Source organism: Gymnogyps californianus, chromosome 20 (assembly GCF_018139145.2).
Source record: "Gymnogyps californianus isolate 813 chromosome 20, ASM1813914v2, whole genome shotgun sequence".
Lineage (NCBI taxonomy): Eukaryota > Metazoa > Chordata > Aves > Accipitriformes > Cathartidae > Gymnogyps > Gymnogyps californianus.
Window position 1 is genome coordinate 1711224 of NC_059490.1, and position 25871 is coordinate 1737094.

At 44.7% G+C, this 25871-nt stretch overlaps 1 protein-coding gene across 4 annotated transcripts in view; it reads right to left on the minus strand.

Annotated features, from left to right (window-relative positions):
- AUTS2 (activator of transcription and developmental regulator AUTS2) overlaps positions 1-25871 on the minus strand; it is a 799219-nt gene that overhangs the window by 64543 nt on the left and 708805 nt on the right. For all 4 annotated transcript variants that reach the window (XM_050908788.1, XM_050908790.1, XM_050908787.1 and 1 more), the window contains exon 6: positions 9643-9691. In XM_050908788.1, coding sequence (XP_050764745.1) covers positions 9643-9691 — 49 coding nt within the window. The remainder of the gene's footprint in view (positions 1-9642; positions 9692-25871) is intronic.

Consider the following 25871-nt stretch of genomic DNA (forward strand, 5'->3'; position numbering starts at 1 on the left):
GCAGAGGCTACAATTGTACAACCAACTAACAATAAAAACCAGCAAGCAAAAGTAAAACCGGGGCTTTTGCTCATCTGCTTTTGATTTTTATAATGCTGTTTCTTTTAACAAATGAAGTTTAAGCGCTTATGGGACTAACAACCTAGTAAATGAACTAAGTATTAATTTGTGGCTTTATTACTCGGCAGACCTATTTCCATGAAGCCGTTTTTTCTTTGGACACAGCTTGCTCCGCAGCAGCTGTTTTCTATTACAAGCCACTCACATTTCTTTGCCTCCCGTTTTCAAAAGTGCCCACTAACTTGAAGTATTTGGAAATGACACCAAATTGCTGTGGGAGCTCAGTAGCACTACACCTCGTCCCTCTCCCCACTCCTCCCATCGTCCCATAAAACACGTGCAGCAGCAAAGCCGCAGGTTCCTCCCCGCCTCCCTCGCCGTAGGCCAAGCACTGACCCGGACAGCCCAAGTCCTCCAGACCCACCTCGCCTCTTGACCCCACAACATTTTGTGAAAACCCATGAAGGAACCACAGAGCACGATATTAACCCGGTGATAAGGCTCCCACAGAGGGCTGAGGAAGACAGCGGCTTGGCCCATGCTCCAGAGACTGTGCTTGACTTTTAGATAGCCATAGGTGAGAGGGGTAACGTGGGGTTTGGGGAGCTCCTCTGGCTGTAAACAGGAGATAGGAATAAGCCAGGATGGCCCTGGTGAGGTCAGGGCAAGCTGTGAGTATGCCTAAAGCCAGGATTTCAAGTGCCAGGGGAAATCCCGCTGCGGTAAACACAGGCTCTAGCAGTCTGGTGGGGTTTGGGTCTTGTGCTCTTGGACTTGGAAATTCTTCCCTGGCCCCACTTTGAACATCCTTTTGTGAGTCTAGGTCTTCAGCTCAAAAATAAAAAGACTTTTTTAGAACAGTGGTTTTTGGAAAGCATAGAAGGAAGCCCCCCTGCTCCCAACTCCTGCCATGCTCTCCTAGCATATGTAAGTTAAGGCCATTAACTGCTCTAAAAGGCACTTAAATCAGTTTATCTGCTCTTCTGTTTGCTACTTTTTAAGTATACATTTACATTGGCTTTTTTAAACAGCTTGCTGAATGCTGCGCAACGCCCCTTTCAGACACACACTCACTCACTACTTGAAGTATTTCTCAGCATGCTCCTGGCAGCTGTACTAGTCACATCTAGCTTGGAAAATAGATTATGTTACACTAAATAATTGCACGGACTGAACGATCCCAGGGCAAGTTGTGATTGCAGGGTGAAGCCGTGCTGTGGCCAGGCTGATCCTCCCAGTGCCAAAGGTGGGGGCAGTCCCTCTGCCCTCACCCATGCTCTGCCTGCGCGTCTCTGCCCCCTCTCCTGCACCGGACCTTGCACGCGGGCAACTCGGCTGCAAAATCACCCTCCTTTTCTTGCTGCGTTTGGATTTCTCGTGAGAGATCACTCAGCTCACAGAGTCCAACCAAAGCCAGGGCAGCAGGAAGCTGGGGGAAGAGAGCGGGACCTGCTGGGGACAGGGACCGGCGAAAGGGGCTCGAGCCCCCCTCAGTCACAGAGCTGCACTAGGGACAGAAAAAGAAGGAAAGAGAAGTGGTGCCTGGGTGGCTGAAAGTCTCAAGGGTGTCACAGGATTTACTCCTGTGGCCCTCATCCAGCAAAGCACTTAAGTAAATGCTCGGTGTTAACAACTGTTTAAAGTCAGTCAAGCAATGAAGCACATTACTGAACCGAAGCCTAAACGAGGACAAATTAGGGTCTGTTTATTCTGCTCTGTGAGACTAAAACTGCCCTCTTACAACCCTCTCCATATCTTGAGAAATGGCAGTCACTTCATGACAAGGCCCTGCTTTTCTTTTGGATAATCTGTGCTGAGCCACGAGAAAGCTAAAAATTCACCACTTTAAAGTATCATCCTTCACAAGGTCTTCTCTGCCACCAGAATGAATGTGGTAGCTCTCGCTTGGAAGCTCGATTTCAGTTTTTCTGCCTACTCAGACAAATATTATTGCACTCAAGTCACACACTGAAGGGTTTCTTCACATGTTCAGACTCTGTGTTTTTCTAGGAAAAAAAAAAAAAAGCTGAGACTTTGGAAAGCAACGGCGAGATCTGCCTGTGGTTCTCCACTCCTATTCCCGCACTTTGGAAAACAATGACTAATTCAAATAACTTCATGGACTTCTGTGGGCAGTCTGCATGATAAAATAATATCTTACTTTGTGGGATCATTTTATGTGCAGAAGCATTTAAAATATGTCAGTGCGGTGATGAAGGCAAAAGGCGTTCTTGTTTGGGGGACAGTTGATAACTGGAAGAAAAAAAGCCTCTTTGCTTTGGTTTTTAAGCAGCTATGAAGACTTTATAAAAACAGGAAAAAAGCACAATTCATATAGATGTCCCTGTGAAACTCCTACTGACATCCAGAGTGTCACGACTGATCACTGTAGGACATGAGATACTTTGGAGTGCATTTTTTTTTAAATTAACAGTAGCTGGATGTAATACAGCCTGAGCAAGGGGTGTAAAATTGTGCCAAGTGAGAAGACATTAGATCCTATAGAAAAAGGGACTACGGAGGTGAACCAGTGGGTTAGTGGCACAGCTGGGGACTTGGGAAGCCGGGGCACCCTGCGTACGCCGTATGCTGCATACCGAGCACTTTCTGCCCAGGTCTACAATCTTCAAAAGATCTTAAAAGAGAGGCTTGCAATACACCTTGGATGGTGGCTAGAAATCAACCGTTTCTTTCTGAAGGTAAAGTTAATTTATGGCCCATTCCTACTCTTTTTTTTTTTTTTTTTTTTTTTTTTTTTGAGCCACACAAGCGCACAATATATAGTTACATGGTGCTGCTGGAGGCACAGTTACTCCCCACGACGGCTGCAGATACGCAGTACTCTTTGGACAGCGGCACGCAATGGGAACACCCCGTGCAGGTCGTTCCCACCCTTGAGCTGGGACAGCTCAGGCCGTGTTGACGCAGCCTTTGAGGAAGCCCTTTTGTCCTCTTACAACCTAAGCAAGGTGTTGCAGAGCCCAAGTCAACCCAGTATCAACATTAAATACACGGATACATCAGATGCAGGAACCAATTCATGTTGTTCGGTGTTATCTAAAACCACATATCCATTGCGTAAGTGCGTTGGTGTTTACGTGGTCCTTGGTTTAACTTGTGGGTTAAACCTACTCATGGGTTAAACCTACTCGTGGGAGTAGCTTTGCTAAGGTGACAGTTCTGCTGGGGTAAAGCTCACATCTGCTGGTGTAAACCTGATGTAAACGGTCTTCGCTTCTCCGCTGAAAATGACATTGCTGTGCTTTTCCAATTGAAATGAAATGTATTTGATAAGATAACAAATGCCTGGCAAAGCACATCTAAGTTATGTAACGGAAAGAAGAGGAGGGGAAAAATCTTGTATAAACAGCAAAACAATACAGCTTTATCTAATCTCAGCAACTTATTGCTGCTTGTCTGTGTCTGTGTGTTTTACTGACAAAATAAAACAAATTGAATCAGCTCACACACGATAACATGCTCTTTCCTACCTCATACTAATTGCTTGGCTAATTGATGTTTGTTGAACTTTCTCCATTTCATTGAGTGATTAGGTACAAAGCTAACAGTTGACATCTGTAGGCGCTTAACTGGCGTCTGTAATTACTGTTAATGTTAAATAATTGTTAGTTAATTGGAGTGGTAACTGACTGAATGGAATCCAGATTGTGAAGCAAAAAGAGACCTAGTTAAATAAACATACATTTTCAGAGAAAACAACATTTTATTACAAGGGAAAGACTAACAGCAGGCCAGATATGGGAGGTCTGCAGGATGCTCCATTTATGAAATCTCACGCCAGACTCCAGCTTGGACTCCACCAACTGCAGGTATGTCAAGTCAGGATCTTTCTCATCAAAACACTTCTATCCCAAGAATTTTTCCACCTTATTTGGAACTGATTATCACGATTTGTTATTTTACAGCCCAATGCTACTAAGTCTTTTTTGAGAAAATCAAATATAGGTTAATCTATAAAACAAATGCTCTCTCCAGAATAGATACAATTATGTGTTAGTAAATATTGCCATTTTGCTCACTGAGACTGGAATAGTTTGACTTTGCTAAAATCAAACATTTGCCTTAAATGCACTCTTAGAGGAACACGACCACCAGCTGACACCAAAGGGTACTTGATACCAGTCCAAATGGGCAAGGATGCCCAGAACAACACTTTCCACTGTCTCCCTCTGCTATTTTGGTCAAGAAAAGCCAGTGCCTACAGGTGCTTGTACCATGCTGGCTGGTTTATCGTTTTGTTTTTAATTACTAACTTAAAAATTATCAGTGAAGCCTTGGAAGACTCCTGTTCTGTAAGATCGTAAGTTTTAGGATTTAAGAATCTGAAAGGTTTTGGAAGAGGCTACTTTTGACTTACACCTGTCCCTCTGGGCACACTGGGTACATCACGTTATCCAGAGACCTTTTCCCGCAGCTACAGAGCAGCTATGGTATCTCCCAGCACTGGCAACACTGCCCGACTGCCATGTTCCAGCCAAAAACCCATCAGCACGTAAAGAAGGAGGGGGCATGGAATGCGTACGGATGGAGAGGAGTGGTTTGTGCTCAGGAGATGCAGCCATAAGGGGACGTTATGGACCAAATTCCTTGCTCAGATAAAGCCTTCATGACTCAGAAATAACTGCCTTGCTCTTTTGTGTACCAGAACAAAGGACCGTCTCAAGACATGTATCGACTTTTTTGCCTGCCTGACTTGGAAGTTAGAGTGAAGTGATGCACCAGTTCTTCTAATCTAACTCGCAGGTACAAGAAACCTGGGGTCCTCAAAACTGGAGGCTTTTTCCAGTGCTCAGTCCCTCACTAATGAGACACTGAACTTGCACATGGAAAATATTGAAAAGCCATTTGAAACCCACAAAATACGGGCAAATCAAGTCATCCAAAGCCACCAGGGAAGTCTCCACTGGAAAGGCAATGAGCCACCATCATCAGGGTATCACTTCGGGAGGGTGAGCCATCGTAACAACCACAAAAAAAAAAAGTGCAGAACTGCTCGTATGATTCGGCAGTCCCTGAGGTTTGCTGGCCGATGGGTGGGTTTCCTGCAGCGCTGGGATTGCTCTGGAGCCCTAACAGCAAGCTAGGCAGAAGCATTTCAGTAGAAGAGGTAGCACGGAGGGCCAACATATGCAGACAGCAGCCCCCCAAAAATTGAAAGCAACCCTGAGAACATACACCAAGTGAGTGAGGACGTTATATAGATTCCTACAGACTCCTGGAAAGAAGGGAGGCAGCAGCAGTTAGTTCTCTGGCATACTGACCACGTTAATATTGCACACATGCTATCTGTGTAGTAGTGGATCCACTTATATTCAACAAGAGATGCTGTGGGGACGGTTTACTTAGCGCGAGAGCACTTCTCCACAGCCAAGGATCTCCTGTGAATGGGATCAGCAGAGAAGTATTTGCCAACTTTAGCTCCCTACTTGTTTACAGAAACAGATGTTGCAAAGGATCCTCAAGAAATGATTCACCGCAGACAGATGAGGGAAGAAACAACAATACGCCTGTTTTTCTAGGGAAGGCTATTGCTGTAGAACCACCTAAAAAGCCAGGGCTTGATCTGACCGGTATTTCAGCCACCAGTGAAGACTAGCAGCCCAGACGCCTTGATCTACCTCCAGCTGAGAGTATAAATATTTCCCTGACATCTGGTGGTGCCACGAAGCAGAAGGATTCATAAAGTTTACATGAACATCCTGTAAACAATTTGAACATAAAAAGCTGTAACAGCCCAATTGTGTTTCTGATCAAAGGCAAACTTCAATATACAGCACAAATGAAAACTTCATCACTTTGGGACTCATTTCTCCCTCCAGGAAAAGCTGTTTTCCAAGGGTACGTAGGAGGGAGTTAACATAAATGAAATACACAGTAGTAGTAGGAGCTGCCTGCTCTACAGCTTCAGATGTGTCTATTTAAATTATTAAGACATAATGGAATTTAATTATGCTAGAAAGTCACGTTACAAAAATTCATGAACAAAACCTGTACTTTGGCCAGGATTACTGGTGCTAAGGTTGATGCTCTCAGAGGGTAAGAAAAAGTTATGTTTGTTCAAAGACATAAAGACTATAAGCAGCAATCCCAAACCAGAAGGCCCAGCCTGCAGGTAGGGAGGGGACAGACTGGGAGTTGCAATGCGCTCCTCTCTTCCACCCCTTGTCCATCTCATTTATTCAGATGTTAACAGCTCCTTTGCCAAGCATTACTAAGGGCCCAGACCCTTGGGTGCTTACCTCCCACCTGGATTTCCATGGGAATCATTTCCCTAGATAATTTTAAGCATTACAAGGTAAAGCATTCCTGCCCGAGCAATGGAGCGCAGGGCTCTGATTCACGACCAGAAACAACTCATTTCAGCAGCAGCTACAGCGATTCCCGCCCTGGGGACCGAGCCACATCCCTCCCAAACTCCCAGCCCTGTTGCAGACATGGTGCAGGGCTGGGGACCTCCGGGAGCAGTGGCAGCACAGAGCTGATGTGGGAACCCCACAGCCCTCTCCAACGCAGCATCGCTCGGCTATGACACGTATCCCAGCCCTGAGGGGCCCCAACATCCACGTGCCGCCCCCCAAAACTCACAGGACCCTTCTAGATTTAGGGAGGCATCTTCCCATTCAGCTCTAAGGGCAGCTAACTCATAAATGGAAATTGAGAGGCTTCTCCTCAAGGGGTTTTACCACCTCTTCAAGGGAGGTTTGGGGGGGATTTCACTTTGCTCTACATTTTTTAATTTTTAGTATTTCTGAGGAAGGGACTGTTCCATGTTACACATCCATACTAATCCATCACACCTTAAACTTGACCCCATCGTCAGCCTTGAAGTCCACAACTAAATGACAGAAAGGGGACAAAATGTATATACAAGACCTAAAATGCTTCAGGATTTCTACCTGCTTAGTAAATATGTTACTTCTGTAATTTCTGCTACCTCAGCTATAAAAAATCCTGCAAAATAAGAGTGGCAAGGAAAAAAACAAAAGTATGAGACAGGTAGCTGCAGGACATCTGAGAGGAAGGGCTGTGGACATAGAGGGATGTACACTTGTCAGTCTGCCGAGCCCTCCCAGCCAGGAGCTTTGAAGGTTTCATCATGATTTACCCAATGCAAATCTGACCTTTCTTACGAGTGACTTTTATTGCTTTTGGCAAAAGCAGCCGTGGACAACACAGGGGGGAAGAACTGGCTTGGAAGCAAACAGACTGAATTGCAGAGAGAGAACTTGAACTTGGAATATATCAAACTGACAGCACCCGGGCAGTCGTCAGCCGTCCCCAGGGCAGACACTTAGAGAAGGCAACAGCCTCCCAACCACCGCCGGCCACAGCGAGAGCCCCTGCACCTGGCTGCAAGCAATTACTGACATTATCTCCAAACAGGAGATCTTTTTTGAGGCTCTTTTCCTGATATTTAGCAGTTTGAATGCTAATCCCTTTAACAAAACTGTCCCCTATGCTTTTTCCGCCCTCTTTCCCCTTAATCTCTTTCTCCCAGTGGGGGAAAAAAAAAAAAGGGGAAAAAAAAAAAAAAGAAAATACCAGTCAGCCTAGTTTGGCCGCACCTGGATTTGCATTGATTCTTCCCTTGTCATTCATGTTACCAACAGGAATTAGCATATGGCTTTAAGGGGAAACTCAGGAGGAGAAAAGAAAGACGCCATTTTGATGGAAATAAGGGGCAAAGGAATAATCTACCATCAACTAAAAAGCTTATTTGTGTACGGTTTCCCAAGCAAAGCTTCGAAAAGCCCATGTTGATTTTAGGCTACACAAAGAAACCCTAATCCTTTCAAGGGAACTAAATCACCAAAGAAAAGTACCTCAGAAGAAAAGGCTCCCTGTCAAGCATGGGTATTCACAACCAAATAGATGCCACGAATCAAGCTCGGTAAGTAAACAAAAATAAGAATGTGGGAAATGTGTTTGATTCAAAACAAAAAAAGAAAACGAAAGGAAGAGGAAGAGGGGCCTACTCTTCATCAATCACCTCCCGGGGGAGGAGAGCCCCTCACCCTGGTTACAGGCCTCCGCCAGGAATGCGGATTCACCCGCCGGGCTTCTCCTCCGCCCTGGCCCAGCCCCAAGAAAGGGCTGCTCAAATGCCAAAGCTTTTTACAGCGAATTAGCAAAATAAAGACGCAGTCACATGTAGTTTGGGGGCCTTGGGTCACTCCAAGCACACAGCTCTTCCTTTCTACTTGTCTGTGCCACCTATTCTCCACCTATGGAGGGGCTGAGGGGGAACCTGTAAATGCAATTAATCAGAAAGGATATATAAGCTTGCCAAGTGAGATCACCTAGTTAGACCACAGAAATAATCCAGACTGTACTTCCACAGGATGCTAATACATGAAAAACAGGAATATGGATCCGTAACGCAATTAAATATAGGTGTAATTCAATATGCAGCAAAAGACTTCAGAGTATCAGCATGCGAATCCCAAACGTAACGGGGTCACGTACTGTCCCCAGTTAAACCACTACAGCTTCGTGGAATTAAAAGACACAGAAAAACAACAGAATGACCCACTGGAACAAGAAATCCAAACCTGGTGAGAAGCACACAGGGCAAATACTGAGCAAATCCACACCTGGTCAACAAAAAAGACCTAAATTTCAAACTAATCAAATCTGTCTCTTCTAATGCAAACTGACTCAAACATTCCAAAAAACCAGTAAGTTAAAATGCCGTGGGTTTACAGCTAGGAGCACACCCTGTTACTAAGCAGTTCTTGTGCACTGCCATTAAGAAGTAGGACAGTGGGGTGAAAACCAGATGCATTTTAAAAGCTTTGAATTATACTCATTGGCGCAACTCATGCCTGGAGCTGCTCCCTCAACCCTCCTCGCAAAAACACAAACCAAACCAAAAATAAGAATTAAAAATAAAAAAGTCCCCAAAGCCTACAGCCTTTCTAATAATGCTGCTTCAGGACAAGCTCCGCACAGCAGCTCACTGGCACTGATTTAGGGTAAGTTTTCCCTTAATGTACTGTTATATCATTAGCCACACTCTCTTTGGATTGCTGTTTGGAAGAAATTAATGGGATACTGAATATTTAAATGTGGCCCTCTATATCATTTATTAACTCTACAGAAAGCACACAGCACAGTAAGCCATGGTTTATGACTATTATCCTGTGAATACTAAACGTTGGCTGGTTATTACTGTCAGCAGTGCAAATTGGCTATTCATAATTCCACGTCTATCATGTAGCTGATGAGTAACAATCAAGTTAAAACATTTTGAAAACTCTTACAGTTATTTAAATGAGCTTAAATTAAAGCCATTTGTAAAATAAACTATTCCCTAATATTGTTATTTAAATTAATTCTGACCTGGCAGGCAATGCATTATTTAAAGCCTATATTTTATATTAAGCAAAGCAATTACCAAGCATACAGAACATGTCTGAAACCAAGAGAAACATAAAAAGCACTAACAAGCTGATTGCGACATTTCTGCAAGACAAGTTACATTTCATCTCCCATTGAAATTGCCATGAAAAGAAATGTGTGGGGAAAAAAATATGTTTGTGATGTGAATTGCAGTCTTACCTTTATTTGTAACAGCGTTGAACAGTTTTTCAGAGCTGGCATCAGATGCCTGAAAGACCAATAAAAAAAAAAGTTACATTTTCTACAAGTGATAGATTTCAAAAAGCATGGCAGTATATTTATGCGCACACACATGTATGTACATTTTAGAGAAACAAATCAGGTGGCAAAACCAAGAGAGCTAATGGAAGCTGCAGTCTCCGAAGAGAATGTCCATGAGGTGGTGCTGTTTGGCTGTGCTTCACCGCCCTGCAGTGCAGGTATTTATTTGGAAAGATTCTATTTCATAAAGAAAGAAACGATTTTTTTATTCAACTTATTAGCTGTACAGAAACTATATTTTTGTACTGTAATTATCCAATACATTCTGACATTGATCTTCCAATGGAGAAGAGTCATGATTTTGAATCAGACTGCCCAGCTTCAGGAATTTGCAGAACCGCGGATTTCTTAATTAATTTTTAAAGTATTTTTGGAGACCCCTACTGTGTCAACCATTTGATTTCTACCATCTTTAAAGCAGTGCTGATAACTTAGGTTAGTAATTTTACGAATTGCTGTTACAAACTCTTTGAAAAATAAAGAGTATGTTAGTATTTAGTATTAGTACGCATTTCCACGTAAGATTTGCCTTCGTCAGAATAACTGATTCTTGACACCACACTCTGTATAAACTAATAATCCATTTTATTTTTCATCAAGCCACCTTTATCCGTGGGAGGATTTTCCTCCTAACATTGTGTTAGTACCTCATCTGCTACTGCTGTTTGTATGCAAGCATGCCAGTTAATCTTTCTACCTATTATAGAAAAGCCTTACTTAAGTTCCACACACAAACGTTGAGCTCCCCTTTTCAGAAACTATAATGGCAAGAAACCAAACAGGGGAAGACAACACTGCAAATGTTAATTTTACAAACATCCTGAGCCCAAAAGCAGAAAGCATTAAGTTTATGCATCTGTGTACTGCTGTGTTTGCGCGCGCACGCACACACAATACACACATACATACATCTAAAGCTTAAACTTCCACCACCTACACGTTCACAAAATGCAGAGAGCTGTTCAATTTTGAACTGCATCTTGGATCCAACCCCGCTGAGAGATAGTCTGCTTTTTGAAAATACATCAAAAGAAATGTGCTCAGTAACAAATATTGCAAACAGGGATAAAATGCAACACTTGAGAAAGATTTTAGTCTTCTCCTAGAAACTGTTTTCTCACTGGATTCAGAAAAAATAATTAAAACCACTGCCTATTTGGAAAGCAGGCTGCATTTTTTTGTTAAAGGGAAGGAATTTCCCAATTCAAAACCAGATAAAAACCATCAGACAAACAACGTATATTAGATTTCTCGACTGCACTAAAAACTTAGGTGTGAAATTACCGATAAATAAGTAGATACGGTTCAGCCTGCATATCATAGTGTTGTAATACAATGAAATAATTTGTTTGCCCTCAAGTTAACAATATACAAGATTTCCATGATCAATTATTAAAAATGGCTTTATTCTTTTTCAGACTTCTAGACAGATTTTACTAGATTATTGTTGGCTTATTTAAAAGCTGAGCTGGTGTATTTTGTCTCGATTAAATACCTTGTAAACACTGGATTTATTACCCAATGATGGATTTATTATTCAGTGACGACTTTCTCTAAATTAATGAAAATATGTGAATAATGCACAAATTGAAGAGATCAAGAAGGCCATGTGCTTTAAAGAGCAGTCCAATATTAGTTCAACAAATTAAGAGATGCTCAATGCTTTCCTAACCTTGCCAATCAGCCTGCTCTCTGATTAAAAATAACCTTTTCCAGTTAATTTCATCTGTTGTTGTCTCTTTAAATGCAGCTTCTCTCAGAAGTCAAAACTCTCTGAACCATTCTTTCTTTTTAGAAAGAAAATCCAATATTAAAAAACAAACAAACTTCTTACAGTTTCAGCCATTACTTTATTTTACTGTTTCAAAACAAAACAGCACAGGGAAGCTGTAAGTTTCCTATTCGCTTGGTTTTTCCGAACACTAGAAAGCGGAAAACATTTTTTTAAGAAGTTTGCTCTAATGCCAAGCGTAAACCAACAGATTGTTTTTAAGCTACGGTTTTTCAGCTGAAATCTTTTTCTGTGCTATCGCATAAACCAGTCAGAAATACTGTTGTGAAATCTGGAAGCGGCACTTCTCAGGAATAGCTTGGTGCACAATACATCCTGCCTGAGGATCACTCGTGATCTAACTGGGAGATGATTATCAGTACAATATGCATCTAAAAAAGGAGTAATTTTACAAAGACAAAGCTTGTCCGAGAGTGAATCTCATTTTGCATTACTGACCACACACTACTGAATGGAAGAACAACTTGAAAAAACCCCATTGCCTGGGTTACCACAAAAATAACCCAAACCTATTTCACTAGCTTGAATGGTGAGATGGAACTTTGACTGCCTGTTTCATTACTTTAAAATCTGGTTTTAAATATAAAATGGCAATTAGGGTAACGTACCAGTGATGCATTAGTGAATACAACCTCTACCAGCAGATAAAATACTGTATCAATTCCCATGCAAATACTATTTTATCGTAGGTATGTAGTCACACCATGCAACAACACTAAAGGAACAAAAAGCCAAATTAATTAAAAAAAACCCCCACAACTCAGCACTAGCGCAGAAGGATAAAATACAATGCCTTTGCAGTGCTGACCTAAAATCTCTGTGTTGACAGGAATCTATGCAGACAACAAAGTGCCCTTATTTCCATGATGGGTGCGCTTTAAGGCAATGTGGTCAAACCTTGACGTTTAAGCAACCGAGAGGAGCTTAGCTATCCCTTTTACACGAGACAAGTAAAACTCTCCGTTCTCCTTTATCCTGATCATTTCCAGGTCTTACTTGAGCAGCTCATGGAAAGACGCTATCTGTTGGCAACGTTACGCTTTGGGAAACCACACGGATCCAGCGCTCACTGACTGTCCAGGGTGCTTTATGTCCTAAGAGCCCTCTCGGTTTAAGAAGCCACCCTCTCCTAGCTCCTGTACAGACAGTGCGAAAAACAGAGCTGGAGCTGATTATAAACAGTTCCCTTCCTTGCACTTTGGCCGTTTTCCCTTATAAATCTCCTTGTTACCAAGCGCAGCTTAATCCTTTTCAACGTGAAATGAAACAAGTCAGCAATCCCTGGGCTAAAAAAAAAAAAAAAGAGAGAGAGAGAGACCTAAAGAGTATTTTTCCCTCATCAAGGAATGTACTGTCATTCAAGTGGATGTATGACTAAAATATTTCCTGTCCAGACAGCGCGGCTTGACTCATTCCTGGCACGGCCCCCGCCGGAGCACTTGCACCGCCACCGGCCCCGGCCGCCGCGCACCTGCCCGCGCCCCGCGGAGCCAGCGCGGGACCCCGCCGGCTCCGCCGCCCCTCTCCGCCCGCCCCGTCCCGTCCCCGTCCCGGGGTGCCCGGGCTCAGCGGCCCCACTTCACCCCGCGGGGCCGGGCGGAGGCGGGGGCGGCCGCGGCGCTCGCCCTCCCGCCGCTGCCATCCGCCGCCGCCGCCGCCGGGCGGGCCCCGAGCCGAGCCGGACCCCGCGCCCCCCGCCCCGCTGCCCAGCCCCGCGGGGCGAAGCGGCTTTACCTGCTCGCAAGGGTTTAAGCGCGGCTGCCAGCCCGGGGCTCATGGCGGTGCGGGAGGTGCGTGCGTGTGCGCGGCGGCGGCGGCGGCAGCAGCGCCGGGAAACTCCGATCCAGCGCGGCTCTCAAAGTCCCGCAGCCAAAACCCAACTAATCCTTCGGGGGACAACTCCGAGGGCCGGGCGCTCAGGCCGCCCGGCGGACATCCTTCCCGGGCAGCCGACACCCCCCCCCCCCCCTCCCCGCAAGATGGTTCCCTGGGAGGAGAGAGAAAAGAGAGAGGGGTGTGCGTGTGTGCGAGCGGGCGTGGGGAGAGCGGCGGCCGCGGAAAGCTAATAAAGCAGCAGCAGGACAAAGAAAACCATGTGCGGCGGCAGCGGCGAGCCAGGGGCAGCGGCTCCGCGGCGGCGGCAACGGCAACTCCGGGTCCCGGGGCGGCGCAGCCCCTCCTGCCAACGCACCTCCCTCCGCGGGGTCCAGCGCCGGCGGGGCGCAGCTGCAGCCGGCAGCACGTCCCTTCCTTCAGGCGGCTCTTTCTTTTTTTTTCTTCTGCTTTTTAAGGTTTTTTGGGGGGGTGCTTTTTTTTTTGTTTTTTAAAAAGTCATGCCCGTCCTCTCCCGAGACAAAGCGGGCTCCCGCCGGGGCACTGTCCCTCCCGCCGTCCAGGGCTCGCCGCGGCCGCGCTCAGGTGAATTCCATCGGGGAGAGGCAGCGGCCCGGCCCCAGCTCCTCCGGCCCCGCCGAAACAACCTCGCAAAGCCTGTAATCCCCGGGGAGGGGGGGGGGGGGGGGGGCGGCCGCTCCGCTCCGCTCCGCGCTGCTCCGCCCGGCCCGGCTGCGGGCTGCCGGCCGGACCCCTCGCCACCGCCCGGGCGCTCCGCTCCGCACTGCGCGGCGCTCCGAGAGGCGCTTCCCACCCGGCCGCCGCCGCCAGCTCCTCCCTCTCCCCGCCCGCCCCGCCCCGCGCCGCCCCGCTCCGCCGAGCCGGGCGCCGCGCTCCGCCGGCCGCCGGTGTCCCCGCGGCGGGGGCGGCCCGGCCTGCGCGGGGGGCGGGGGGGGGACATCCGCGGAACGCGTATTCCCCGCGCCGGGGCTCGGCCAAACGGGCGGTGCCTCTCCGGGAGGTGCGCGGGGAGCGCGCAGCCTCCGCCCGCGGCGGCGGGGCCGCTCCTCGGGTCGGGGCGGGAGCCGTTCGCGGCCGCGGAGCCGGACAGTCCCCCCGGCCCTGGAGATCGCGGCACACGCACACGAGCATCAGTCGCCAAAGCTCCGCGGGAGGAAACGCGATCGAAAATACCATATTGCACTTAGAAAATTTTTTTAACGGAAATCTAATTTTTTTTTTTTTTTTTTTAAACTGGAAAAAAAATGTCCCCGACTTCAGAGAGGGTGGCCTGCACGGGGCCCTCCAGCTGCTGGCAAAGTTGTTGTACCTCCCTGAGACACACGGCGCTCTGACGGTGTGCAGGCGGGGCCGAGGCTCCTAAGCTTGCAGAGACTCGCTCGACTCTACTTCCAGCACCAAATGTTATTGTCAACGGGCAACGGATTTCTTAGTCACTGTAGGTTTTTCTTAAGCGCCACACACCATTAGTAATAGCCACCGCAGAAAATAAATGCACAGATACATTATTATATAAACAATTATTCACTGAAGCACAGCAGTCGGAGCCAAATGATGTCTCCTACAAACCAAGCTGCTGTGAAGATGAGAGGCAGTTATGCTCTTTGGCACGGTATCCCCATACAACCTGATGTTTCCTGGGAAATGGATAGGTGCGAAGATAGGTCTTATGGGCTCGCGAGGCCTTGCCCAGGGAGTGTTTTCAAGATTTCAAATCCTGAAATTGGTTTCAAACCAATACTGGGCTAGGAGTGCTAATGGAATTAAACTCCAGTGGGCTCCACTTGGATTTCAGCTAAATCCTCAGAAATAGGGTTGACAAACCCTACTCACCTCAACCCCTGCAGTGCAGCTCAGCCTAGAGGAGTGACTCTCCTAAGGAAAAGACAGGAACTACCTACAACCAGCCAGAAATCAAAAGCAGAGCAATGGCTGTGGGTGCGTGCTTGGTCTCACCTGAGCCAGGAGAAGTATTACGCACCCGAAATCCAAGGGGAGCTTGGAAAGACAAGCTCATGTCCTGGCCTGGCTCCGAGCTCACCTCGGGGACGGGGCGCGGATGATGCGAGATGAAGAGGGACTGCCCTTTTCCCGGCCCCCGGGCGCCGAGGTGGGCACGTGGCTCTGAGCTGTCCCCAAGCGGCAGCGCAGTGACCTGGGTGCAGCCATGCAGCAAACGCTGCCGTGGCGCTGGAGGCCCTACCCACAGCAAACACTGCAGCGTGAGAGGGGAAGGAGGGAAAGCATGGTCTGAACTGTCCACACAAGTAGAAGTGCCGTACTTAAGGAAAACCTCCTAAGAAAACCTTCCTACCAATTACTGATGTAGAACTACAGGATTTTATGCAAATATTTCTCATTCGTTCCTCATTCCATCACTGTATGATCCATTTAAGAACAGTTTTCCTCCTCAGCATTACATCATGGCTTTTCCAAAATTCTTATTTGAGGTGCAGTGGCACTGACTGCAATGGTTTCCACCGGGACAACTACGTGGGAAGATGCACAACAGAAGCGACAACGATAAGCAGGAGATGAACGCATCCACAAGAGCTCCAAATTCAGACTGTGGCTGCAAGCACTGCAGTGCTTTCACTACGTGTCTGATCAGGAGTGGGAACGCTTTGGTAAAACTGTGACAAATCATCGTCATCAGAAAATTAAAAAATTGTGGCCAACTTCAGATCCTGGTTATAGCAATGGAAGTAAGAGTTCTTCGAAGCTGTCCACCTTAGCAGGGTTATCCCTAGATTTCTACAACATATCTGAGCACGGGCTTTGGCGGTTAAAATTTCACAGGGTTTTGCATCTCCTAATAAATATATATTGCAAAGACAATCTTGTGCCGTCAGAGAGGTGGTTTCCGTCTCCTCCTCTAGAAACCCAACAGGGATGGCTTCACGTCTGGTTTCTAGAATAAACAGTGGACAGTGGCCAAAAGCCATCACAGTCGATAGGCTATTTCACGAGCTCAGCGAAGGAAATGGATGGCTTGAGCGCAGTTTTCAGTCTCCACCAAAAATTAATTAATAAAGGCGTTACACCGGCAGAGTGTTCTCTGCACAACAACTGGAGGAGTCGGGGACTGCACAGACGGCGAGGCTGTACCTGGACGAGGAATTAAATGCGCAATATTAAGGTGTGGCAGCTCATATATTCTATGAGCACTTTGGTCAAGACTTTCCACATCTCGACATGGTAAGAACTGGCCTAATTAAAGCCTAGACTCCTCACAAGACTTTAATTTGATCAATTTAGCCTGGATTAAACTACAGGCTTGTCTATACTGGATTTTTCAAATGTTAACCACATGCCACACCTGAAATCTCAGCATACACAAAATCAGAAATGCATTTACCTACTCATCTCCCTAGGGCTCTTCAGGTTTATTGGCAGGGCTGTGGGCCTCATTACGTTCATTATTCGTGCCTTAGAGATAAGTAGAGGACCTCTGTTTTCCTGCTAGAACATTATACATGCACGAAATGCATTTTATAATTCTGAATGAGAAGTTTGGAGTTTAGGAATTCACCCAAAGCCAAATTAAATCAAAGGAAAAAGAAAAAACCACCACCACCTCCTCATGATTTCAATGGCCTTTGGATCAAGCTTCTCCCTCTCTTGACAGCAGTACTTTCCCGTGTTTTAGGTTATGCCTGGATAGGTTTTTGAAACCTTCTGTCTCTTATCTCTGTGGGACCTTGCCAGAATTTTTTTCATCTGTCTGTGGTCTCTGTCAGCGTCGACATTTGTTTCTGCCACAACAACAGCCAAATGAAGTGCATTGAACTTGGATCAAAAGTGATTTCAAGATCTTTCACTCTCCGAAAGAGGTTTTCAGATCCAACTATTTTATAAAAATGACGTAAAGCCGCCTAGACGGCAGGCAGAGAAGCAGACATTTGTTTCCAAGTCACAGAGTAATTCCAAAGAAGAATTGCCCATCTCTGGCACAAGGAGCAAATGAATATTGAAATTACAGCAGATTATATTGGATTAAATTATTTATGGCAAACCTCACCTCACCTGGAAGGTTCTGCAGCTTTTTCCTGGCAACATGAAAACTGGATATTCCAATTCTTTGGTATTCTGTGAAAGACTGGAAACATTTATGTTTCCATTAAGTTGCTAATCCTTCCAGAAGACATGATGGTGTCTGAGTTCGGAGCGTGATTACGATGCCTTATAAAGTCCTCCATAATGCTTTGAAAACGTACATAATTTTGTCCATTACTGGACAGGAGATGCAGGTTCTTTTCCCCAAGAAAAGAATTTATGGAGCTATCAGCAGAGTTTTATGACTTTGAACAGCAAGCCATGGCATAATGTCCCAACCAGAAAGTACTTAAACTCTAATGCTTTAAAGAGGTTCAAGAAAAGGACCTGTTCTTGAGGGTGACCTAAACGACGACAAAATCACCGCTGGTTTATGCCGTAAAAAGGTAGCAACAGACGTCAGTAAAAGTAAATTGTGGCGAGGCCGGGTTTTGCCAGGAGGCCGGACTCTGCGCTGCTGTGTGTGCGCGGCATCGGCCCCGAGGGTGAGCGCCTGGCGCAGCCGGTGGGCTCCTGGCAGCAGATGAAAGCGACGCTTTCTCGACGGCCCTTCTAGCAGAGACAGAGCGCTCGTGAGCTTTCTGCTAAAGTAAGGCAGGGGAAAAGGTGATACAAAAAGTAAATGCACCTTTTACAAGGGAACAGAACTACTGGACTATATAACGTCACTGGGTAAGTTCTCAATGTAAGTAAAGCTTTTCATTTGACAAAGCAGAAAACTTTTGCAAGAGCGTATTAATGACAGTGCAACTTTTTTATTATTTTTATTTTTCTGCAGCATTTGCAAAACTAAAACACTTTGTAATCCCTTCTTTTATGCAGAACAGATTGCAGTTTTAAGCAGAGGCCCATAAACTGCAGGTTCAAAGAAACCTGAAACTGAATTAGCATAAAAGCTGGAATTCTCATTTAGAGGAACAGCAAGGCAACCGCTCTGCAGGCAATTTTATGATTTTGGTTTCAAATGGAAACAAAGATAAAAAGTGGGGCTCAGGCAACAACAGGGCTGCTCTCTCTTCCCTATCCTTATGGGCCTGGTCCTATAAAATACTAAGTGCTCTCCGCTGCTTCCGAGGACAGAATTTAGCCCGGTTTTGCACACCCGGAGGAGGTTTGATAATTTTCTGAACCCGTTCGCTGTACCGAAGAGAAATCTTCACTGTCCTACAAGTGTGCAGCCATTTCTCCCCCAAGCTTCTCCAAATAGTGTGAAATCTTTGAGGTGAACACCACAGTCGTCTTTCCTTCCCTCTGCCAACCACGAAGAGCGAGAATCCCCAAACCGACTCCTGGCTATAACTTTTCAATCAGAAAATACATGCATTTTATCTCTTCTTCTGTATACCTCCCTGTGGTTTGAATTATGAGTTACTAAATAGATGATGGAACATGGGCTAGCTGGATTTAGCTCCTAGAGACCTTGCTGGGCTCTTGAGCTGCTACCTACGCTACAGTCTAACCGGGAACATTTGTAGGATCCTATCACTGACTAAGAAGATAAAATATAAATTCTTCGCCATCCACTAGCACTCCTGTGAGTACACTTCATAAATGCACCACTTTTAAGCTCTGGCCATTATCTTCCTCTAATTTCTGCCTGCTAGCAGGTTCTGCAACTGAAGAAGTATTTCAAATTAATTTGTCTGTCAATATCTGGGTACTGAATCAACTAATAAGAGAGAAATATTTTTCATTCTCTTCTCAGTCAGAAGAAGAGCCTTTCTTATCACTGAATAAAGCATCCATTACTGCATGCTGTAATCCCGTTCTGTCTTTCAGGTCATTTTTAGCCCAGAAAATGCTGAATCAGCACAATAAACCAATCAAGTAATTTCTTTCATTTTCTAACATTCAAGCAAAATAATGAAAATCACATCTCATTTGATGAGGAGAATATACGACAGAAATGTCTTCTTCCAAGGATAATTTTAAAAGAGGTATGCCAAGTAAAGAAATACTATTGCAAAAACATGTAGCTAATGTAGGGTCTCTTCTGCTGAACAGATAAATTCCATTTTTGACTGTCATCTCATATTTAGATAGTACATTATGAACAATAAATCTGTACGTTTAGCCAGCTTCTAAACCGTGCAAAGACATTAACTTGGCAAAAGAATGACCATTACTTTGATGAATGAAACATTCACCTAAAATATTCATGTACAATATGATAATATCCAATTGATAACCAAAAAAACCCACCCCACTGCAGATTTAAATAACTGAGATGTATATGAGAGAAACCGAATAACATACATAAGAGGAGTTATTATGGCACTGTTAGGAGAACCAACAAATGAAAAAAAAGCTTGATAAATATTTTCCATAACAAAACACAATTGGTTTCAGTGGGATACAGCTCTGTTTCTCATTAGTTATCCTTCACTTGTCAGACAAGTTCCATATTTCACTGAAACCCGCTGAGTATTCTTTATAGTTTGCTGGGGAAAGTGGCTATACATTTAGCACATTCCCTTTATGCTGTGTGTTTTCACAGGTCTTTCTTTAAAACACACTGTACGTGCTTTTGCTTCTTTCCCTTAGGATACTGGGTTTCGACATCCAAGAAGAGTTTAAAAGCAGGTAACAAGTCATCACTTTTGAAGCTGCAGAGCAACTGAAGAGGTGCAATAGCCCCAGCAGCCATTATCAGTGCCTGCCAGGGTGCCACAGTATCAAGTTATATGATAAAGCACTCAGCTGACACCAGAAAAATAATCATTCTCTCTCTCCTGCACCACCCCCTTTTTCACAAGGAGGCTTTTTACACTCATTAAATGCAACCTTATCTCTGAAAGACTGCAATCCTCAGCAAATGACAAGTGTGCCTAATCTCATTTTCTGACAAGCGATTCTGACAGCACCTTCCTTTTGATTTCTAAGACACGTAGCTAGACATATATTAATCTGTCAGTCATCGCCCCTAGGAAGGATGGAAAAAAAAGGAGAGACAGAGATGAACATTTGTGAATGTGAAGGGAACAAGGCAAGAAAGGACTAAGGGTCCTTTTCTGGCTATTTTAAGCGACACAACTGTGTTTCTCCACTCCTCCCACCCCAACGTGGCACCCAAGCCACTTCTGTGCAGCAGAGCCGCAGACCTACGTGTCGGCAAAGGTGGACTAACGCACTTTTTTTTTAAGGTATGAGTGTGGCCCAGCAGCTACGGACTGGCAGTCAGCTGTGGGTGTATTTTCAGGTTTTCCCTGGTGTGGAAGGCAGTTGGACTCTCATTTCACTTCTCTGTGCCTCAATTTTCAGCACGGGATATAAAAGCACTGCATAAAAATCCAAGTGGTGTTGTCACCACAGTGCATGTTTTAGTTACAGACATGGGACTTCCCAGTACCGGTACTATAAAACGTTGAGCCTTAATTCCAAATTTACAGATTATGAAGTGTTCTGCAATAACGCTTTTTTTGCAGAAAAAAATGCTGTGTCGTTCCAGTCACCGTAAGCCCCACTTGGCTTCAGTAGCCAGCCTGGCTGGAACACATTAGCAGGTACAGGCAACGACAGGTTTGATAAAAGCATCAAGATTGAAAGCATCAAATTGTTGTCAGGTCTTAACAACTTTGTACTAACGCTCAAAGTGCTGTAAAACGAAAGCATTTAGTACGACATCATGGCCTGGCAAGGTGCAAACTGGAGAGGCTTATCAAGACTGAGTCAAATTGCATTTTGAGGCTATGAAAAGGTAGGATTTCCAAGAACTCCCAGCTATAATATGAGAAGATGCATTTAAAAACTGAGAGCGTTATGGGGCCCTGACAATAAGTAGTACATCAGTGCAACTCACACGGATTTGCCACTCAGCAAGTGCGCAAAATATGGGCACTTCATGCACGATGTATGATATACATTGGTGAGCACAGGGATGTGGGGTGGGAGGAGGTAGGCAGGTAGGTAGCTACAAAGGGGTGTAAAATAAGTGAGACTCTACAAATGGGACCCAAAGGAGGGAGGTGGGAGACAGCGCTCTATCTTACACAGACCTATTAGTTATGTTCCTCATAAACACGCCTTCTCCCTCTTAGCACGTGAGTCATATTCATATTCCTACCCACCAAATGCTAAATTAGAGTAAATTATACAGATTTACCATCTAACATTTGCTCGCTGACCAGTTTGCACTTGCAGAGAGCCTCCCCAGCTGGCAGCCCATCCTTCTGCCTGGGGACGTCCCAGGCACCGCGGCTCCCAGCTTGGCCGAGTTTGGTACCTTCAACTTAGAGCTACTCACCGCCTCCTCTCCCTTCCGCTGTATAATATTAAAGTACAGGAGAAACTTTATTGTTCATAATGGGATAAGAAAAAAAAAATCAAATGAAAGCGAAGTACAAAGGGGCTCAAATCCAATGCTTTAAAGCAATGCCATTTTCATAGTAATACAGTCATTAAGTACTTGTTTGATGGTGCAAAAAGTAGGCCAAGATCTTTCCTAATACATTTTATTAATCAATACCTGTACTAGAAGATGGGAACAATTAAAGTTTTCCTCCTCACTCAGACAAAGCAGCATAAAGCTTGTGATCTACTTAAGGAGCCCGCCACTCAATGGAAAGATGAAAAGACTTCTTTAGTTTTACTTAAGAGCTGAAATGATGTTAATACTTCAAGTGTTTAGGATCTGGTTCTCAGAAAGACACTAAATTAGCAGCGGCAGGAAAGCTGCCTGCTGTTGCTGAGTCCCCTTTCTCGCGTTTCCACACTGATGTCATCATAACTGGAAAACTCACAAATACATTCTGGAGTTCATTGAGCCTGAAAATAACACTGGAGATATTTCCTTTGCCGTGCAGAACACACTAATAAATAAGCCTAGCAGAAACGCACATCTACTGCTGATGTGCCTTATAAGGATAATTGTAAACCTGACACTTGCATAGTTTACATTTATGCCAGCTTTTTTATTAAAAAAGGATTTGCTAGTTGCATCTACGTTTCAGGATCTAGAAAGAAGGCATAGACAGAAAAAGTCTTCTCCTATGGGGAAAAACAGCGGGGGGAAACCAGGCAGTTCACTGTGCGGACCTCTGGCTCGGGGAAGGAGAGACTTCTCATCTCACAATGAGGGTTGCTGATAGGGGCATCAAATAAGAGAAAACTGCCTAAAATCTGCCCAAAACACAGCTGTCCTTGGGAGACTCCAGCTCTGTCCCTGCAGCAGGGGCCACCATCACCCAAGGGACAACACTTATCTCTTTTCCACCTCTCAGGACCCCCAAAAGTGCACCTCGGCCATCATCCTGGTGGGCCACGGGCCACCGGTGTCAGCACATCTCCCCTGTACCAACCCACTTGACTGTTTGGGCTCCAGAAAAAACTTTTGATAGGGGTCTCATGGCACGAGGTACAGCGCAACCACGTAGGAGGAGAGACTCCTTGCAACCCAACAGGCAGGACAGTGAACAGGAGACAAAGGATATGGTTATTTCCCATCCTCAGGGGAGGAACATCAAACGAGACAAATGCAGGTAGCACCAAAAACTGAATGCTGCCCAGTTTCATCTACATTTGATCCTCTGGTGAGAGCAGAACCTCAGCCAGGACCTCACAGCCTTCTGCGATGGAACGAAAGGGTCCATCACGCACACGCACTGACCTTACAGCACAAGAGAAAGCACGGACACCATGTTATGTTTAAAACAAATAGTTTTTTCATATGATCATTAACAGAAATATAAATGCAAATGACCTTTTAATTTGTATCATGAGAACTAATCAAGCCAATTATGCTAATGTTGCAGCCAAAAGAGAAAGTTTCTCCCTGGTCATCATTTTGGAAACGTTGGAGACCAATTCATGTCATATAATTGACCTCTTGTTGTAAATTTGCTGTCTAGTTTCACTCAGTATTAAGCCTACCAGGCACCTTGCTGTTTCTAACCCACTTGTCAAAATTATAAGAGAGCCTTGCTAATACTTTCTTCAAGGCTCCCAATTCTTCTGTGCGTCCTCACCTGGGATTGCAGAAGTCTATGCTCAAAGCGCTGTGGAAGGTCACAGTACTCACAACAAAAACGTCGACAACAAAATCAGCAGACGGATTCTGCTCTAGTCCAGCCTCCATCCACACATCCAAATCTCTCAAAAAGTCCTGATCTAAAGTCCTCTGAAAATAAAATCCTTCTAACACAAGAAACAATTTTTACTAGCTCTTGAAATGCTGTTTTTCTTCCAAGATTCTAACAAAACCTAACTTCTTTGTCTCTCAAGCTCCCTTGATCTTCTTCACTTTTAGCTGTCACATAAAGTCAATTGGCTGCACCTCTCTGCTTGAGAAAGACATACCAAATGTTCTGATGTACCTTTAATGAGGAGGTAGATAAGACATAGTCCAACAAGGTGCTGAACACTTTGACCCTAAGCTAGCAAAGCACTTAAATATCTGCTTAACTTTAAGCAAAAAGAAGTCCTTTTGAAGCTAACGGGGCTGTTCTGGCATTCAGACTTAAGCACCATTTTATAAATTTTGCTGGATTAGGGACAGAGCCTTTGCAAGGTTGAACCACAGTCACTGAGAGCGCAAAAAAGTTAGAAATACACGGCTAACCTAGTGAGAGCCAGGACTGCGGAGTTTCAAGATAAATTACGGGAAGTCCCTCTATTATTAATTAATGTGTCAGTCATGTTGCATGTAATACTCTGTGTATTGTTATTGTGTTAGCGGGAGCAGGCAGGTTTATTTTCTATTGTAATGTAATGTTTCATAAATGGGATGGAACACAGGAGTGATCTGCAAGGATGAAGTCTTGGTGTTTACTTCAAAATAAATGTTTGAATTTACAAGAAGAAAGGGACAAATACAAAATAATACAAATAAAAATTAATGATAGGAAGGTCATGGAGAGGAAGCCGAAAGAGTAAAATTGATACCAAAGCTGAGCTATTGTTCCTGAGATTCAGTTAATCAGTTGATCTATATCCAGTCTGGATTATTCCAGGCATTACTGGAGGAGGTGTGCTTTGAGAATCTAATATAATATAGTGAGAGTCACGATAAAACTTTAACCTGTTTTGATAATACAGCTACATGTTCTACTCCACACACACCTCTGAGAAAGGCTGCCAGATCTTATCACGGTTAGTTATTAATCTATTTGTTCCTATTAAATCTTTTCTCTCCCCCCCCCCCTTTTTTAATAATTCACTTTTTCTAAAGAGGAACTGATTTAATGTAGGGAAAACACTGCAGCATATCAAAATGTGAATGGAAAAACAGGTAAGGAGATAATGTTTTTTTTAACTGGGATGGAAGAGTTATTTTAGAAATATTTTGTATCATTTAAAAAGCACTGAGTACTATTTTATGTCTCTACCTGAGGAATAAAAGTCATAGTTATGAGTCCAGCTGTACATATTTCAATAGCAAAGTGAGATTGTAACAGATACATAAAAATTTCTTTAAAAAGTAGCTCAAGTCGATTTTTCATGAGTAAAACACTGGCAACCTGAATTTTAATATAATTCTCAGCATTTCAGTGGAGCATTTTGTTCATCTGTAAAATGCTACAGAAAACAGAGCATAAATCATTCCTGCTTAGCCCTGTGTCATCTCCATTCTGGCAACAAGGAGGCAAGCGGCTGCCCTGGGGCTGCGCAGTACATCACCGGCAAGGCTGGGGCTGTGGTACAGTTCCCAGTACTAAGGCCAGATCCAAGTCTCTCCACGTTAGTGCTTCCATGTTTTGTAAAATTTATATAACGTGTACGATGCTTGGGGCTTATGGCTATTTAAGAAGTTTTAGCTGATTTATAAATCGCTACTATGCAAACAACAAAAAATAAGATGTTAATCATTACCAAGTTGAGCTTCTCTGTCTATAGCGTATTACACATAATATGATAATTAAGTCTTTCTACTTAGCAGCGTGTTGCAATATTACGGCGTGAGCCTCTTTATATCACCCAGGACGTACGCAGAGGAGAAGGCTATAAAAAGCTGCCTGAGCTGGGTTTATTTTAAGAGGCCTTCAGACCAAAAGCCTCATCTCTGCCTTGGACCTGGCAGGAAAGCTCGCAAGAAGTCACCCGGGCTCCCTATTAAAATACTGTTAGCACATATGAGAGTTTTCGTCTTCTTTTTAGTTCAAACAGTTGTCTGGGAAAGACAAAGAAACAAAGTGCTTGGGTCAGTGGAAATTTCTGACAAAGACTTTTCTTCCTGGCACACACAGGGACAACCCCTCCAACTGTGTCAGGTTTTTTCCCCGCCTCGAATGACAAGGCAAAGGTCCTGATTAAAGGCCCTCTGGGGGGGACAAAAGATGGCCCAGGACTTCAAAGTAAACACACTGCTGGACAGCGGGGAGGTCCCTTTTTTTCCCCTCTCTCCTTTTAACTTAAGCTCCTGCTGGCTGTGGAGGGGCTTCTAATTGCATTTCACAGAGGCTGAACAAAACGTGGTCTTGTCTTCCACACA